The sequence below is a fragment of the Phragmites australis genome, chromosome 22, assembly GCF_958298935.1.
Source record: "Phragmites australis chromosome 22, lpPhrAust1.1, whole genome shotgun sequence".
In the NCBI taxonomy this organism is placed as follows: Eukaryota; Viridiplantae; Streptophyta; class Magnoliopsida; order Poales; family Poaceae; genus Phragmites; species Phragmites australis.
This window is the reverse complement of record NC_084942.1, coordinates 2,487,437-2,504,600: the sequence shown is the minus strand read 5'-3', so window position 1 is coordinate 2,504,600 and position 17,164 is coordinate 2,487,437. Positions and strand designations below refer to the sequence as shown.

At 45.2% G+C, this 17,164-nt stretch overlaps 2 protein-coding genes and 1 pseudogene across 2 annotated transcripts; 2 read left to right on the top strand and 1 right to left on the bottom strand.

Annotated features, from left to right (window-relative positions):
- Positions 1-97: 97 nt before the first annotated feature.
- Positions 98-1,923, bottom strand: LOC133905440 (cyanidin 3-O-rutinoside 5-O-glucosyltransferase-like). The gene has a single exon (XM_062347216.1). It carries the CDS (start codon positions 1,861-1,863, stop codon positions 406-408), a length of 1,458 nt encoding a protein of 485 aa, XP_062203200.1. The 5' UTR covers positions 1,864-1,923; the 3' UTR covers positions 98-405.
- Positions 1,924-3,702: 1,779 nt separating this feature from the next.
- On the top strand, positions 3,703-14,752 carry LOC133905377 (tRNA-uridine aminocarboxypropyltransferase A-like; annotated as a pseudogene).
- LOC133905189 (uncharacterized) lies at positions 10,638-12,741 on the top strand. The gene is made up of 2 exons (XM_062346915.1): positions 10,638-11,920; positions 12,014-12,741. Exons 1-2 carry the CDS (start codon positions 11,708-11,710, stop codon positions 12,584-12,586), a joined length of 786 nt encoding a protein of 261 aa, XP_062202899.1. The 5' UTR covers positions 10,638-11,707; the 3' UTR covers positions 12,587-12,741.
- Positions 14,753-17,164: the final 2,412 nt, after the last annotated feature.

The following is a 17,164-nucleotide window of genomic DNA, read 5'->3' as shown; positions in this document are numbered from 1 at the left end:
TCTTTAGTTGTTCCAACTTTTAGTGTGTAATAGCTTTGCCTTCTTCTGCCTGTTTTGTTTTTGTTTCTCAGTTTTTCGCTACTCCAGCCGGGTTCAGATCTCCTTCTGACCGGCTCTTCTTTTGCCTCTGGCGCAACTAACTGCTTATCTCCTTATTAATACATAAGCTGGACACTCTCCAGATCTTTCTAAAAAAAGAAAAGTATACAAGCCATAACAACATTTTTATCAAACTGAAACCAAAAATTGCTTTTACAAAAGTGCAGAAGCACATCAGGTCATATCAAGCAGTCCATTTGCTGAAAACAGAACAACTCATGATTCCCTTGAGCAATTTTCGTTGCCAAGACTATGCTATTTCTTATTGTATCAAGTCGGAGACGTTGACATTTGTTTCCTTGATGACTAGCTGTTGCCTAGATCTTGCACCCTCTTAACGAAGCTATGAACGCTTCTTTCCAGTGGCCCATCTGTAGCTACTGCCTCCTGTGCAATCTCCTTCAGATTATTCACATTTGCCCTTATCTGCACCGACTTTTCACTGTCTCCCATCAACAACTCCACACAACCTACAAGTTCCTTTCTTCTTAGGACCCCCTCTGCATCACGTTCCGCCCTGATACCCACACACCATTGCTGTTCTATCAGATATGCATTCATGGGCTGGTCTGACCAACTTGGCACAGCTACCATTGGTACACCTGACACTATAGCCTCCAATGTTGAGTTCCACCCACAGTGTGTGACGAAGCACCCTACCGATCGATGCGACAGGACCTGCAGCTGGTCACACCACTCGACCACCATCCCCTTGCTCCCATTTACCTCCCCCAAACAGAAATCAGCCTCCTCTGAACGCCCCTCTTTGCGCACTGACCACAAGTATGGCTGCCCACAGGCTTGTAAGCCATGCAAGATCTCTTCCACTTGTTGCTTGGTATATGTTATTAAGCTCCCAAATGACAAGTATACCACCGAATTCTCGGGTTGTGCATTGAGCCACTCAATGTAGTTCTTATCATCTTGCTTAAAGAGATGGATTATTTGTGCTTCAGTTGTGTTTTTGTGTTGTTGTGGTGCATCAAGAGAGGGAACGGCAGGCCCTACGGCGAAGACATCCATGTATGGCTGGATTGCTTTTAGTGCTACATCTTCCAATGCATCAAATGTATTCACCAGAACCATAAGCTTCTCTTGGTCCATTTGCTCAAACAACTCATGTAACGCTTGGAGGATCATCTCAGACAGCTCGTTGTGCGTCTTTTGAGTGAAAAAGGTTGGCATGTCACAGATTCTAAGAGGGTGTAAGCCTGGAAGGGTTACCTCATATGTCGGGTCGGTTGCATGTTGGACGATGAGCTTGTCATGCCCATGAAAGTAGTGATAGTAGGTTGCAAGAGAAGTTGCTGGTTGGATCCAATAGACGGCGAGCGGAAGCCTGTGCTCACGAGCTACTTCACCAACTACTGGCATGCTAAGGGTGCACGCCATGCAGGTGACCGGCCGGCCACTATCTGCGAGGCTCTTGACTACAGCCGAGAGGCTCTTGAAATTTGCTTCACGGCGTTGCATCCTGTCGTCTGAGTCCTTGGGCCAGCTTCCATCATCTTTGCCGTCGGAGAAGGGGATGTAGGAGATGGCGCCATCATTGGCCTCCTCGGTGTTCTCGTCGGAGGGAAACATGCGGCGGTGGCCAGAGATTGGGACCGCGAGAGTGACGGTGCAGCCACCAATATGAGCGAGGCGACGGGCCAGAGTACGTGCCGGGTTGAGGTGACCTTGGATGCCGTAGACCACCACGAGGAAGTGGCTACGGCGACCCTGCCGGCCATTGTTGTGCTCTTCATCTTTTTCATGGGCCATCACTTCTGTAGCTCCTTTGTTGGTGCACTCAGTAGCTGCTGTTTCAGAAATTGCATGCTATCTTATTGTGGCTTGTGCTAGCAAACGCATATGAACTTATATATAAGTTTGACATCAGTTCATTACCATCCAAAAGTGTGCCGGAATTCCAATATGATAGGGTCGTGCATTCCTAAGCAAACATTGTTGTATTCAATCATGGAGGATAATGTTATTTAGTTTGTACTTACTCTGCTTGTAAGTGAAGTTATCAACTACTACGTGACATGTACAAATGCATATGGTTTGTCAATATCGATGATAGGATAAGCGGCCGGCTGGCCCTTGGGTTTCATGATGTCGCATCTAGGAAGGATGCATGATAAAAGGAAGTCATGTTCCAACGAAAGGACGGTTCCAAGAAGATACCTGGTTAATCAGGTTAATCCGATGTTTTTCTCAGGTCTGGCCCTCATGTCGTCTCGCAGAGGCAGCACTAGGGAGACTCTGCTGCCCACCAGCAACACCCCGTCGCCAGCCCTAGCTGGCTGCCATCGCCATCATGGTGGTGGCGGCGGCCTCCCTCCCTGCCACTTCCTTCTCCTTCCTCCCTATCTCTTCTTTCCCTTCCCTCCTCTCCCTAGATCTGGATCAGCGAAGGCGCCTCCATCGGTGTGGTGTCGGGGGCGGCGTGGCGTGACCGAGGTTCCCACGCATGATCAGCACGCCGACAAGGGGCGTCGGAGCCTGGTGGGGCCCACGCGTATTGGCCGCCGGCGGTGGCATTCGGCGGGGCCGGCGGGCATCGGCAATGGGTGGTTGCGGCCTCCGACAGGGCTTGTAGGCATCGGCCAGGGGCGGCGCTAACGCACGTAGTCCAGTGGCACGGCGTTACTTGATCTAGGCTCCACGTCATGCGGCGGTATGGCTACAGTGACATTTGTGCATGGTGGCAATGGTGAGACCGGCAATGGGCCGAGGTCCTCTCCGTCGTGCAGCTGCTATTGTCGTGCGTGCTATTGCTGTCGTTGCCTAATGCCTCCTGCCATGTCGCTCCTAACTGTTGTTGCTCTTGGTGGGGTGTGTTGCTAGGCCGATGGCTACTGTGGTTGTGACCTGATGCTCTTAAGGCCGATGTTGAGTCCCTGTAGTTGCTGCTACCGATGCCAAGTTTTGTGGTCGCTGATGCTGTCCTGCTGCTCGTGCTGTTGGTGACGGTTGTTGCTGCTTGCCGCCAATTTCTGCTAGTGTTCACCATCGTGCTTCTGCTTGGTTGTCGTTTACCCCGTTGTTGTCCCAGTGTTGTTGTTGTGGCTGCAATTTGGCCAATGGCTCCTCCCCTTTGCTGATATGTCTTCTTCCCTCAATTTTGGCGCGTGAGGAGCTCTGTGGCTGGTGGTGGCCTAGCAGGCAACACGCGTGTGGCAACAATAGCTAGGCTCGTTCGTGCAGTGGGTGGGGTTTTGGGGCTCCGGGCGAAAGCCTAACCCGGCTTCCTGCCGGTGCTAACGACGACGATGCCTTTGGCGCTACTTTCCTCCTTTGAGGCATAGTCATGGTGCTTCCTCCATACCCAGAGGATTTTCTGGGTGAAAACCCAGGTCCGGGTTTCTAGATGGGCGATGGCGGCATCTTTGATGTCGCATCCTCCTTGGAGGTGTTTTCTTGGAGATCCTTCCGCGTGTTTGGGTAGCCGACGACTCGGGTCCGTTGTTTGGGCATTTCTCTCGCTTTGTGCTCGGATGGTCGGCTGACGCGCTTGGAAGGGGTGTGCTGAGTGGAGTCTGAGCTACTACATTGATGGGGTCCGACGGAGCTCGGCAACGATGACACGAGGCATGGCCTTTCCTAGTTGCGTCAATGGTGGATGTGGGTGACAGCATGACGCCGGTGAGGCAGCGGTCGAGGTCCACCATGGGAAGTCAGAGCTGCTGCGATGAAGGCGAGCTTGGAAATGATGACCTGCGGTGGGCTTTTCTTGGGTTGTGGTTGTATGGTGGGCTAGCCATTTTGTTGTCTTCGTTGTCTTATTGTTAGGGGATTTTAGCCATACAGTTGTTTGGTTTTTGGACCCGGTTTCCTTCATAAACTAAGCCAATTCTCTTCTTCTAATATAAAATCGGCAGAGCTCATGCCATCCTTTCGAAAACCAGGTTAATCCCATTCTTTTGTTAAATCATATGTCATGCTAGATACAATAGTGACACACAAACGTTTGAGTATATATAATTTTCCTATTAGAACATTTTGGTACTGCCACATATTAAAATAACGAAAGCAACGAGTCACACTCATTTTTACTGTAGAAGAGCAAATTGTCATCATAAACATATTTCAGTTAGTCTCGGGTATACGTCCTAAGAGGATGACCCAAGGGACTCAAAAGGGGAAATCGGAAGCATTCGAGAAGTGTAGTTTTGGACTGTGATACCGAAAAGTGTTGCCAAAATCATATTGCGGAATATGCCCCCATATTTATATGAGATTAGTGGTAGCCATAAAGCTACTTTACAACGAATACGCTACTTTTACATGATAGCCACGGTTATACCCTCGGGATAGCAGCTCGGAATGGGATGACATCCCCGGGGGTAGATTGATCATGCATTCACCTGATTTGTCTTCTACAAATGGATGTTCATGGGTGTGAGAGGGGTGGTAGAGATAGAGGAGGGTATAAGCTTGAACCATTGGAGAAAGGTATTTGGGGTGGTAATGTGCCCTTCTCGAATAGGTGGTGTTTGATGGGCATACCGAAAGGGCACTTGAATGAGTTTTTACTGAGGGGGTGCCAATAAAGGGTGTGACATTCTATGCTCTCACGCTCCCCTTTGCGATGGTATAAAAAACACTCATCATCAGCCTCTTTACATTTGCACGCTTCCCCGCATCCGGCTACTGATTGCCTATTTGCCTAGTTGCCAATGTTGAACTTGATGCCATCCCACCTACAACACCTATGATTGTCCACCACAAAATATATAGACTTTATAAAAAAAGAGCTTATTGTCCTTGATGAGGATTTAATAATTACTAATTACAAATTGGCTAGAAATACAGTATATCCAGAAGATAGATCGCCATTATACATGTGTCTGTCATTTAATATAGTAGGTTTCATAGCCATCATAAGGCATGTCCTGATATTACAGATAGTTCATCATATTTTACACAAAAATCATTCCCAAATTAGTAAGAAATCATCAAGATATTTGAAAGTAATACAATCTGAAAATGTTACACTCAGAGACTCTGAGTAAGATACGTCTCCTTGACTTGACTATATAAGGAGGGAAGAGATACGTCCAAGGGAGGATAGAAAGGGAAGCAAGGTTGGAAGCCAGAAGGTGGACAAATAATATGAAATAAGCCTAGTCGGATAGAAACAGAAACAACTCATTGAGATCCACAATAGATTCAAGCCACAATTAGATTCATCCGACAAATAGATTTAGGATTTAGAGCATAAGAGAACTCGTCAATATTCTTAGGTAAACAAGACGTATGGTTATTATCCTAAGAAAGGCTTGAATCTGTATAAAATCTCGTGACCTCTGGTTCAATACACACAATTAATGACCAATTATCTTTACATTAAAAGACGATTGCCATTTATTTGAGATAAATTTTAGCAAAAGTCTTTAAATAATTAATTAAAATTAATTCAACCATATAGTTTCAACTTTCAACTGGATTGAGAATAACTTTTAGGGGTTATTTGGAAAGGAGGATCAAAACCTAATCTTAGGATTTAGTTCAAATGTACTAAACCAAATTCTAATTTTTTTAGGACAATCCCCTTCCAAAAAGGCTTAGGCCTTAGCTAAAATCCTTAATTTTCACCTCCTATTTGAATAACTTATTCCAACTTTCAACCCAATTTGACACAACTTTCACTTGAAAGTTTGGGGTTGTACACAAAAACTTTTCTTGCTTCCACATGTATTTTGATATGTTGGAGTACTTCAGTGTGAAGCCTATAGATAACTTATATATATGTACTCTTAAAAGAACCTATGCATAAAATCAAATGCCAATTTTTAGCACATCTATGAAAAATTGGCGGCTATCATCTTTTATTGAGTCATGTAGAAGCTTCTTTTTTAGAGGGAGGAGAATGTCGAGTATCTAGATAGAAGGGAGGGAGGGGATCGTATTGTTCAGAGTTAACTGTTCGTAGCAACATTGTGAGAATGATCAAGATGGTGACTGATTTGTGAGGGGATGAATATAATTATCACATAGTAACTTGGTGTAAAGATAGCGTGACGGAGATGAACTCCATGGTAGACGGCGGTGGAGGCGACAAGCAGGTGGCGGTTCACCCTCTCCAGAAAGCTAGCGCTGTAGACGAAGTGCGAGAGATGACGTACCCTCTGGAGAAAACCAACAGTGAATGTATGTAAGGCAAATATTGGATGTATAGGTATGTAAGGCAAATAATAGGAGATTGAATGTATTTTTGAATATAAGGAAGGTAAATATTGAATGTTTAGGTATGGAAGGCAAATAATAGGATATTAAATGTATTTTTGGAAGAAAAAATGGAATCCAACTTTGCACGGTGACCGTTTGATCAACTCGAGTAGATGGTGAAGATTGATCGAATCACCACAACTCATGTATTTTATAGGAGTATAGATATAGAAGAGCGATACTATTTATCAGATGCCTAAAAACATCATTCTCTTCAGGCAACGTGTGTGGACCATCCGATCTTGATTCGACTCTTTTGCTTCTTTATTCTTCCTCAGTGCTTCTTCTTCCTCACAACGTGCAGCTTGTCCTCCCCCGCCTCCTGCCCTCCTCAACCTATCTCCGGTGGCGTTTCCACTGCTGGATCCATCGCCGCCACACTAACCTAGTGTCCTTGCCTCTCCTGCTCTAGCACAGGCCCACCGGCCGTCCTCCGCCGCTCGCGGCCAACGATGCCCCCACCGCCTCGTCGCTCCACCCCTGCGCTCAATGTAGGGAAAATGGCTCTATTACGCCATGTTTGTGATATTGGTGATTAATGACAACATAGTCAATGAAACTAACATGTTTGTCAAGAATATATATTAGTAGATCTCATGGATGCAATACATGAAGAAGCGACCAAAGCAGGGATAAAGTTTGGTTGTATTAGAGAAGTCCTAGGAGTTTTGTTCTCACCGGATGGTCTGGTGTTGAATGTGTTGCACATACTGGACAATGAACAGTGCATACAAACAGAAACAGTTTTGCCTCACCGGATGGTCCGGTTTCAAATGGGCAAAAGCATCGGAGTAATTCCAACAGAGGAAGTTTCAAGAGTTGAAGTTGAAGATCAACTGACCGGACGATCCAGTGTTCAACAAGCAATACACATCGGAGCATTTGGTTCTGGGTAGAAGATTTTGAAGGCATCAGATAGTCCGGTGATGAAACAAGAGTACAGTAGATAAATACACCGGACAATGACAATATAAAGAGGTAGACAAAGCTCAAGCCATCGAATGGTCCGGTGATGAAGTCATGTGTATACCGGAGCATATTTTCCAGAGAGGGTTGCATTTGGCTCGGATGGCTAAGGATTGCACACCGGATAATCCAGTGATGAATTGTTAAGCACCGGAGAAGGCACTAGAGCAATTTACACAGATAAGATATTGGCTCGGATGGATAAGGTATACTCACCAGAATATCTAGTGATGATGTTGCAGTATACACCGGAGTGTCCGGTGTTCACAGTGGCTTGAGTGGGGTTACAATGGTTAGTTTATAAGAGTATACTCACCGAATGATCCGGTGTTAGTACTATTGTTCTCACCGGAGTATCCAGTGTTAACAACTTTTCTAAGCCGTTGGGTTAACGGCTAGTGCGCGAGGTTGGGGCTATAAATACCTCTCCACTCAGTCATTTGAGGTTGATGGAGTCTAGAGAAGTTCATAACACTTGAGAAGACATCCAAGCCACCAAAGTGATTAAAGTGATCATCAAAGGTAATTAAATACAAGATTAAAGAGTGATTAATACTTATAGGCTTAGAGAGTGTGTTACTAGGTAATTGCTGCCTAGAGAGTAGATCAAGGAGTGATCTAAACTTGTACCTCTTGGTACGCTGGCACCTTAGAGTCTTAATGACTCACCAGCAAACTTGTTAACCCTCTGACTTAGTGTGGAGCAATGACGAGAAGCATGTACGGGGACGCAGAGACACTTGTCTTGGTGGTTGAAGCTCCGAAATGATCATGGCGGCAAGGAATCGGAATAGAGGCTAGTGGTGAGACCTTACCTTGATGGTTTGGTGGCTCATCCAGGTGGAGACCTTGTCTTTGTGATTTAGTGGCTCAAGAGTCGTGACCAGATACCGACTAGGAGCATATCCTTTGTAGAGCTCTAACGTGGACTAGCGTGATATTCATGCCATCGATACCATAGGAAAAAAATCATTGTGTTGAGTTTTCTCTCTCTACCTTATTTACGTTTCTGTATTTACTTACTTGCAATTTACCTTCTTAGATAGGTTGCAAGCGCTTTGATCGGTAGAGTAGATACACTAAATAAACCTAAATTACATTTAGATAGAAATTGATATGGATTTATCTTGTGTTATTTTTTAAGCTGAAATAGTTCTAAGTATCCTAATTCACCACCTCTTAGTATGTCACTGATCCCTCACAGCCTACTTCATTCACCGGGCCGCCCTCACTCCGCAGGACCTCTTCTAAGTCCGATGATGAAGGAGCCCCCAAACCAACCTCCTCCTCTAACCCCGTCGATGTTCTTCATTGTAGACATACTAATTTAGGAGGCGTGTTTTTATAAACATTTGCAAAATTCATGCGTTTGGAACGTGACTTTAAGCATTGGATCGAGCCCGACGGGACCAGGCTGTGGGTTATTACTTACAAAAGAAAGCATCCCGCAACTTCAATCAGTGGGACAATATGATCTTCGACGGAAAAGGATCCTCTGCATTGCAGAGGATGAACAGTCCTCTACATTAGCTCTGATATGAGACGTTGATTTCATAGCGGATGGCTCGGGATTAAATGCTACAGTACTTCACTATAGTGATTAGTATACACAGTGAACCGGAGACATGTTTCTATATTAGATATGATTAGTGCTGTAGCACGAGACTCATTTAGCTAGGTAAACAGTATTCCTCCTATTAATCCATAATTAATGCAGGATTCGAGTCCGTCTTCGATTCCCTCCTCTCCGACGCCGTCGACCCTCCTGGCTGCTCCATCTGCTACGCCGACTGCGGCCACCCCGCCCACGTCTGCCTCTGCCCACACCTACCTCCCACCCTCTCCCCACCTCCACCACCGTCATCATCCTCCACCACCCCCACACCCTCTGCCCAGGTGCAGGCACACGTTGGGGCATGGGTGTACAGATGTACACCCAAATATTTTTTTTTAAAAATTAGTATATATACTAGTATATCTGTATGTATCAATCTCAAGTACTGTGCCGCTGAAAACAAGCTAACAAGCCATCTACCGGCGAGATGTGGCCCAGCTGCCCGCGTGAAAACGTCCCACCCATGGAGACTGACTCTATGATTTTTCTCTTGTTGGCTTTTACCGTGAACTCTCCTCGCCCGCCTGCACCGCGAGCCAGCGAGGCTGTTGCGGGTGGAGGTGGTGGGCTTTATGCTCGCGAGCGGCAGCCGCTGAATCGGCATCATCGCTATTCTCGACTCATACTCGTTGAATCCAATCCCAACACATGTATCTAATTCAGGCGTTTCAAGTAATTAGCTCTCGCTGCGACGTCTTTCTGTGTGGCTTGTTGAGCTTACCGTGAGGATGCGCTTGATGGCTGTTTTGGTGGATGGATGACGGGGATTGAGAGGAGGCACTATGGCTGGTGCGATCTATGGGCATGCCCAGCATGGGGATCCGATGTTTCAAGAGTTTATGGGTCATCCATGGGCATGCCCAGCTGTGTTCATGGCTTCAGTGATGAAGATGTATCTGAAGGTTTTCAATTTCTTGTGTAAGCTCAAGCGTGCTATCACTCTCTGACTAGAGTGTGGAAGACAATGAAGCCTAATTGCATTGTTTCTTCGCCATTTTACAAGGAAGGAACAAGCATCCGAGCTCAGTTTGTTTCAATTATCCACAAATACCAAGTTTTGTTGAATGAAATGAATCACTTTGTGACCAATTTTCAGTACTACATTATGTTTGAGGTCCTAGAGGTTTCATGGGCCCGTTTCTTTGATGAAATAGATGCGGCAAAGGATTTAGATGACCTTATGGCATACGACAAGTATCTCACCTCCATTCTAAAGAAGTCCCTCAGTTTTGGAGCCATGCTGATATGTGATTTGAACGGATATTTGAGTTGCAGCTAAGAGCATCTTCAAGAGATATCCTATTTGGTTCCCTATAATTAAATTTAGAGATTTTGCATTAAAAATCACCCTCCAACAGTTCCCCAAAATGAATCTCTAATTTTGCAGACTCCCTAAACGCACCCCCGTCGTCTCCAAATCTACGGAACCATCGTCGTTCCCTATCCCTCCCCCGCGCCGCGTTCCCGCTCTCATTCCCACGCGAACCCAGCACCCAAACGGTGACTCCTGCCCTGCCACCGCGCGCCGTCGACACCCGAGACTGCGACGCCCCCCCCTCACGCCGCGTGCCGTCGACGCCCCCCTCCCACCGCGTGCCGTCGACGCCCCCCCTCCCGCCGTGCGCCGTCGACGCCACCCCTCCCGCCGCGCGCCGTCGACGCCCCCCCCTCCCGCCGCGCGCCGTCGACGCCCCCCCTCCCGTCGCGCGCCGTCGACGCCCCGTGCCCCCTCCTCCTCCTTCCTGCCGCAAGGTCGACGACCTCCCAGGGTATGAAGTCCAATATTGATATTGCTTTTGCTCTGAAATTTGTACTATCCACCTCATTTTCATATCTGTGCTGCTCTTTTTGGTGGTGCCGTTAGGAGATCATAATATGTGGAGTAAAATTTGTTGGGCATTTTCCAGTTAGATGGATGCTCCGTGATAGGAACCAATTCAATCGTAATAGGATTGCATTTCTTTGTTGTGTTTGCATTGTTATGTACTGGTGATTGGCACGGATGCAATTGTTGTGGCGAATCAGTGATTGCTGGGTGGAGTTCTTGCATTTGTGCATGCCAATTGGAACTAGTGGGTTGCATATGGATAGCTCGGCATCTTTTTTGTTTACCGGGTGGCAATTCTTGTCCAGGTGGATGTGCAAGAGGTGGGGAAAGGAGGGAAAATGAATGTGCGGCAGTCTAGAATTGATCTCTTGCATTGTTGACAGTCTCCTGTCATCTGGGATTGCTACTTCTTTGGCTTTACATTGGTTTGTGTTGCAACAATAGTTGGAGATGACTAGTGGCATTGATGTCTTTTGGTGATAGCAAATTTATTGTTCCTGCGGACTTGAGGATTTGGATTCTTGTTTGCTGTGAAAAATGTACACCTGAAGCCAAACTTTATGGTGACAGAAATGTGGTATGCATTTTAGGCGCGTGTCCAGATCTTTGTATCACTTTATTTTGTTTACAGCATTATCCTAAACTGCCAACATCTTTGGATTATCAATATTATTTTATTGTTAGTCTCTTCTTGAATGGCTTATTGTGTCACTAATGCCATAGTATAGTAGTCATTTGTGCCAGAAAAAATTATAGTAGTCTCTTCTTTAATAGGGACTATGGACGGCAGTGGATATTATTGTACCTTGATGAATGAGGAGAGCGATGAATTGGTTTGGGATGGATTGAGTAGCCCACCTGAGGAGCAAGTTACACCAGTTATGGAAGTTGCACCCACCGTTAGACCAAGCCAAAAAAGAACAAAGAATTTCAGTGAGAAGGAAGATGAAATTTTGGTTTCGTCATGACTCAATGTCAGTATGGATGCAGTCCAAGGCACCGATCAATCTCGTTCTACATACTGGAAGAGAATTTATGATTATTTCCACTCCAACAAGGACTTCACCTCAGATCGCTCCCAAAAGTCCCTCTTGCACCGTTGGTCTGCTATTCAAGAAAATGTGAACAAGTTTGCCGGATGTCTAAGCCGGATTGAGGGTAGGAAGCAAAGCGGAGTGTCTTACCAAGACAAGGTTATTTACAAGTTTTTTATATAATTTTATTGTCTATACAACAATATGAATTGGTGCTAAACGTACTGACTTTTTTTTTGTTGAATTATATAGCTAGTGCAAGCATGCACTTTGTTCAAGTCAGAAGATAAGACCAATAAGTCATTTCAATTCATACATTGCTGGAACCTCTTAAGAACACAGTCAAAGTGGATTGATAGGCAGACACAAAAGCCGCCTCACAAAAAACAGAAGACAACTGACACTTCAACACCGGCTACGTCTACTCCTATTTGCCCTGATGAGAGTGAGGCTGCCACTCCAGAGTATTCAATAACGAAGAGACCAATAGGAAAGAAGAGAGAGAAAGAAAAATTACGTAAAGGTGGAGATCTTATGTACATAGAGGCATTAGATAATTTGTGGGCTAAGAAGAAAGAGACCGATGCAGAGAAGGAGCTCAAGAAAGATGACAGATACAAACAAGCATATGCACTGGAACAAGAGAGGGTTACAATTGAAAAAGAAAATCTAGAGTTAAGGAGCAAAGAGTTTGCATTCAAGAAAATGTTGGAAGAAGAGAGAATTATGTTAATAGACATTAGTGGCATGTCTATTCTGCAACAGCAATACTACCGGAGCTTGCAGGATGAGATAGTGACTCGACGAATGAACAGCTCGGGTTGATAGCTACTGCAACACAAAGAGGGGCGACTTGGAAGCTGAGGGAGATGATTTCGGTCCTGTTGCTGCTGATGGTACTTATGTGTTGATCCATGTTTCACTGCGTCTTAAGGTGATAGCTGATGCAGCTACTTGTGTGCAATGTTATCTTGATACTTTTAAAGCAACTACTTGCGTCTGAATTTATTTTGAATGAATGGTTTTGATGTATGGAGCAAATTATCGTGTTAGCGTAATTTAAAACTTTCTTATTCTTATTGATAGATCATATGGATGTACTGATAGTTTGGATAAATGGTACCTATACAGGTGCAAGATCATATGACAGATATTAAGACTGATTTTGGTATTTTTTAATTCTTTTTGACAGATTATTAAGACTGATTATGATACTGGTTCATACTTTTTGCATTTGTCCTGTCCAAATGTATCACTGATTTGCACACCTGCATTTTCATAGATGTTCACATAGGAAGGTGACTGACAGAACTCTTAGCACATGCAAAATTTTGAATGAATGTGTTACCACTACCACAGTAATACAAAAACGGTAAAACTAAAGTTGGACAAATCTTAAAGCAGTATGAAGAACCAATCCCTGTGCTACGTATTGTCCCAAAAAATTATTGTTAATATTGGTCTCCATGACAATGCCACAGGTGCTCCACTAGGTCAGCTTGAAGTTGTGAATGAATTTCCTTATCCCTAATTTTTTTTGAGTTTCAATGAACTCGTGAAGTTCAGACGTATTTTCATGGGAAGGTTCCACCTTTTCTCCTACTTGATCATAATTGAAGTCTTCTGATCCTTCCTCTCGCTGAATGGCTTGGCGTAGCTCTGGATCACGTGACGTCGCGCGGGATCTCCTAGCCCGAGTCTGGTAAATCTCACGGTACTGTCGCACCGAAGGATCACATGCGGCGATTTTTCCTTGTGCTGTCGCGGTGCGCCTGTACGCCTAGTGGAGATCACGGTGCTGCTGTCGCTCGGGATCGCGCCTGTACGCCTAGTGGAGATCACGGCGCTGGAACGTAGACGGGAAGGGAAGCGCTAGGCGGCAGGAAAAAAGGAGCCGGGAGGGGCGGCGATGGATTGCAGGGTCAGGAGAGAGACGATGCGTGTATGTCCAGTCTGTTGGTAGTTATCTACATGGATAAATTTTAAAAAATAAAGAATCGCAAATAGGGTATCTGCTGGAGGAGAAAAGATTTAGGGACTAAATATTTTTAGGATGCTTCCCTAAATGGAGATATAGAGAATCAATTTTAGGTGTCTCTTGGAGATGCTCTAAGGTTAGGTTATTGTAAAATTACGTAATATCATTTTTACTATACGATCTTATCTCGTATCTATTATTTAATTTACTGCAACCTCTCATTTATACTATAGCGGCAGCGGCAGCACGGACACAAGCAAGACGGGGCTTGACGGTGGCTACGGCGCTGATACAGCATGACAAGTATGTAAAATCTTGAGCCCGCCACTGCCTCCGCCGCAACCTCCTGTCCACCGTCCCTCTCCTCGCGCGCTCCCTCTCCAACCTCCACCTCCTCCCCTCCTCCACCCCGCTCCTGCCACCTCCCTCCTCGAACCCCGTCCTCCTGCTCTACCCCTCACCCGGCGCCTCCGGTCTGTCTTCCTGGTGCCGATCCACGCCTCCCTCTGCGCGCGCCAGCCCCACCCCCCTCCTCGACGGTACATGGAAGCAGGCCAAGGAGATGCGCGCGGCCAGCCTCCCGTTCCCGTCGTCATTCGCGACGCCCGTCTCCCTTTCCGTCGACAGCGGCGTGGACGGGGACATCATGTTCGAGTCGGAGCTCGTGGTGAGGCCCGCACAAGGGGTGCATGAGCACTATGGAGGCCGTCGCGAGGGCGCTGCGGCTGCTGGAGCCGGAGGGTCAGGGCGCGGAGATTGAGGAGGCGATGGTAGCATTCCAGGCCGAGCATTTGCAGCACCGGACGGTGAAGCCAAGAGTGAAGATGAGGAAGAAGAAGGAACTCAAAAGAGAAGAGGATATGCAGAGGAATGCTGAATTGATGTCACTGAAGTTTCCATGGATTCACGTTTGCTCATGGTGCTGGGTGGAGTTTCTCACCTCGGAGGTTATCACCATCACCAACGGTGAAGGTTTGATTTTTCTCAGGCATGTAGCTGGGCTGTGTATTTAGTTTAACAATGCATGGTTGTTTAGTATAAGGATACAAGTATTAAGATAACTACATTTGAGATGATGTTGATTCTATTGGCTCAAAATATTGCCACAAGCATACCTGTTTTAGACGTTCCAAAATAGAGGATTCTTCTGTAATTCGCTTTAATCATGTGTTCACTTTAAACCAGAGAGTTTCAATCTTTCTGTTGTTGAAATTTCCACATTAGGATATTAATGAAACCCAGGGAGTTTTCATTTCTACTTGGTAAACTGTATGTATCTATGATGTTGATGATACCAGACAATTAAGGTTGATGATCTGCGCTGGGCAATTTATGGTTCTACAACTGCAGCTAATTATCAAAGTAGTGCAATGAGAACCTTATAACTCAAAATGTCTGTTCAGTTCATGAATTCCAAGTCGCTAAACACCTAATTTCTAGTTTTCACTTGATGCAGTGTCTTCTCTGCCCCCTAAATTGTGACTTTCTCATCCAAATTAGATACCTTTACCATCATCAATGTGCTTGAAGGACCTCTCGACTATTGCTTAACCATGCTTGTCGTAGGCCTTAACTGTTCCTTTCCAGCAGATCAGGCCCATTAGTTATTGCAGACTCTCAAGTCCCGAACATGTCTTTGACTCACCATCTTCAGTAGCTCATACTTTTGGAAGATTCTCACTCATGGAGAGTGTCATCTTTTTCTAGAGAGTAAATTTCACAAATCTACAGCTATTTGTATCTTTGTAACGCAAAACTATAACTTCTGAGATCTATTCCATAAAACTACAACTAATTGTGTCTTTTGTAACGCAAAACTACAACTTTTTATCTGATCCCACCCGTCAGCTGCACATTACTCGTTTTCCCATTATACAGAAAATATGTGTTTGACGGATGGAATCAGACTAAAAAGTTTTAGTTTCGTGTTACAAAGGACACATATAGTTGTAGTTTTGTGAAATGGATCTCAGAAGTTATAGTTTTACGTTACAAAGGTACAAATAGTTGTAAGTTTGTAAAATTTACTGTTCTCTAGATTATTAGACACAATCTCTTCCTATATCTCCATCAAGTTTAATCTTTCCCTTAAATTCTTGATCATTTGAAGGAGTGTCACTGGGACACAGTTACGTAAGAAGGTATGATGACTAAGGATTCATCACTAAGAAAGGGTATCCGGTTATCCACCATGGAAGCACTTCCAATTCTACTGGGCGGAGCTAGACTTGAAATGAGAAACCTGAACCAAAACATCAGTTGTCCGCATGGGATTTAATTAGCCACAGTAATGCGATTGTCCTGACCTCACTTCTTGTATCACTTCACTAACTGCTTCTAAAGACCTACGACACTCACCTAGTCACCAGCAGATGCAACCATGTCTCAACCTAGCTGATTATTAGTTATCTTGACGAAGTCCATGGAATTTATGCCATTCTAAAAATTGTAAGGATGATTTAGTCCTCCTATCTGTGGATCACGAGAAGTATGTTTTGTTTTTCCAACTGTTACAGAACTGGGGAAACGCTCTAGTTGAGGGCACATGTCGAACTCTGTAATGAAAGGTTGAAGCTGGCAAAACTAGGGTTAGGCATACATATCTCAATGTTTGCTACAGCCAGTTAATATGCTATTAGTAGATTGTTTCTGATGTACTGGGCCTTTTATTGCAAAGGCAAGTTCTTTTGGGGTTCAAAATTTCAGAATACCTCCTCGGAAAATTCAGAATACAAAAGGAAAGCAAAAAACATAGGTTCCAAGTGATGTGTAAGGTGAGATTCAATTATTTATGCTATTGCACGCGCTACACCATGCATCGTCTTCTTGCTAGATCACATGGTTCCACCATGTGCAAACAATATGTCGGATTTTTTGCATATATATGCAACGAGGATCAGTCAGGTCTGGAACTTGTAAGATGATCAAATCGTTTACTGGTGATATTTCAGTGTACGTGAACATTGTGGCGCCGGTCAGAGGTCTGTTTTTGGGTCAGTAAGGTGATATTGCTTGTCAGATTGTAGGTGTAGCAGGGTCCTGGTAGCAATTGGACCTACCTAGTCTAAGCTTCTTGTTCCGGCGATCTCCACACAGAGACAAAGTGACTGTTTGACCTGCGTCTAGCACAGGGCTAGGTGGCTAACTCCAAAACTCAGGCCAAACGGGCTGCCGGTCTCTAGAAAACAAGCACATGATGCCTTAGCCATTGAGAGAATTGAAAATGTTCACAAGAGAACAGCAGCCCATTTGTCCTCTTTTCATTGGCGCAGGGGAATATGAGACGCATTTCACAAGAAAAAAACTGTTGCAGTGCGGTGCACGCTCCCAACAAAAGCGCGTGCCTTTTAAACCCGCCCGTGTCTCTCTGCTCGTCTTCCTCCGGCACGGGCCAGTGGCCATTAGCTCTGGCAGTCTCCCTCCTA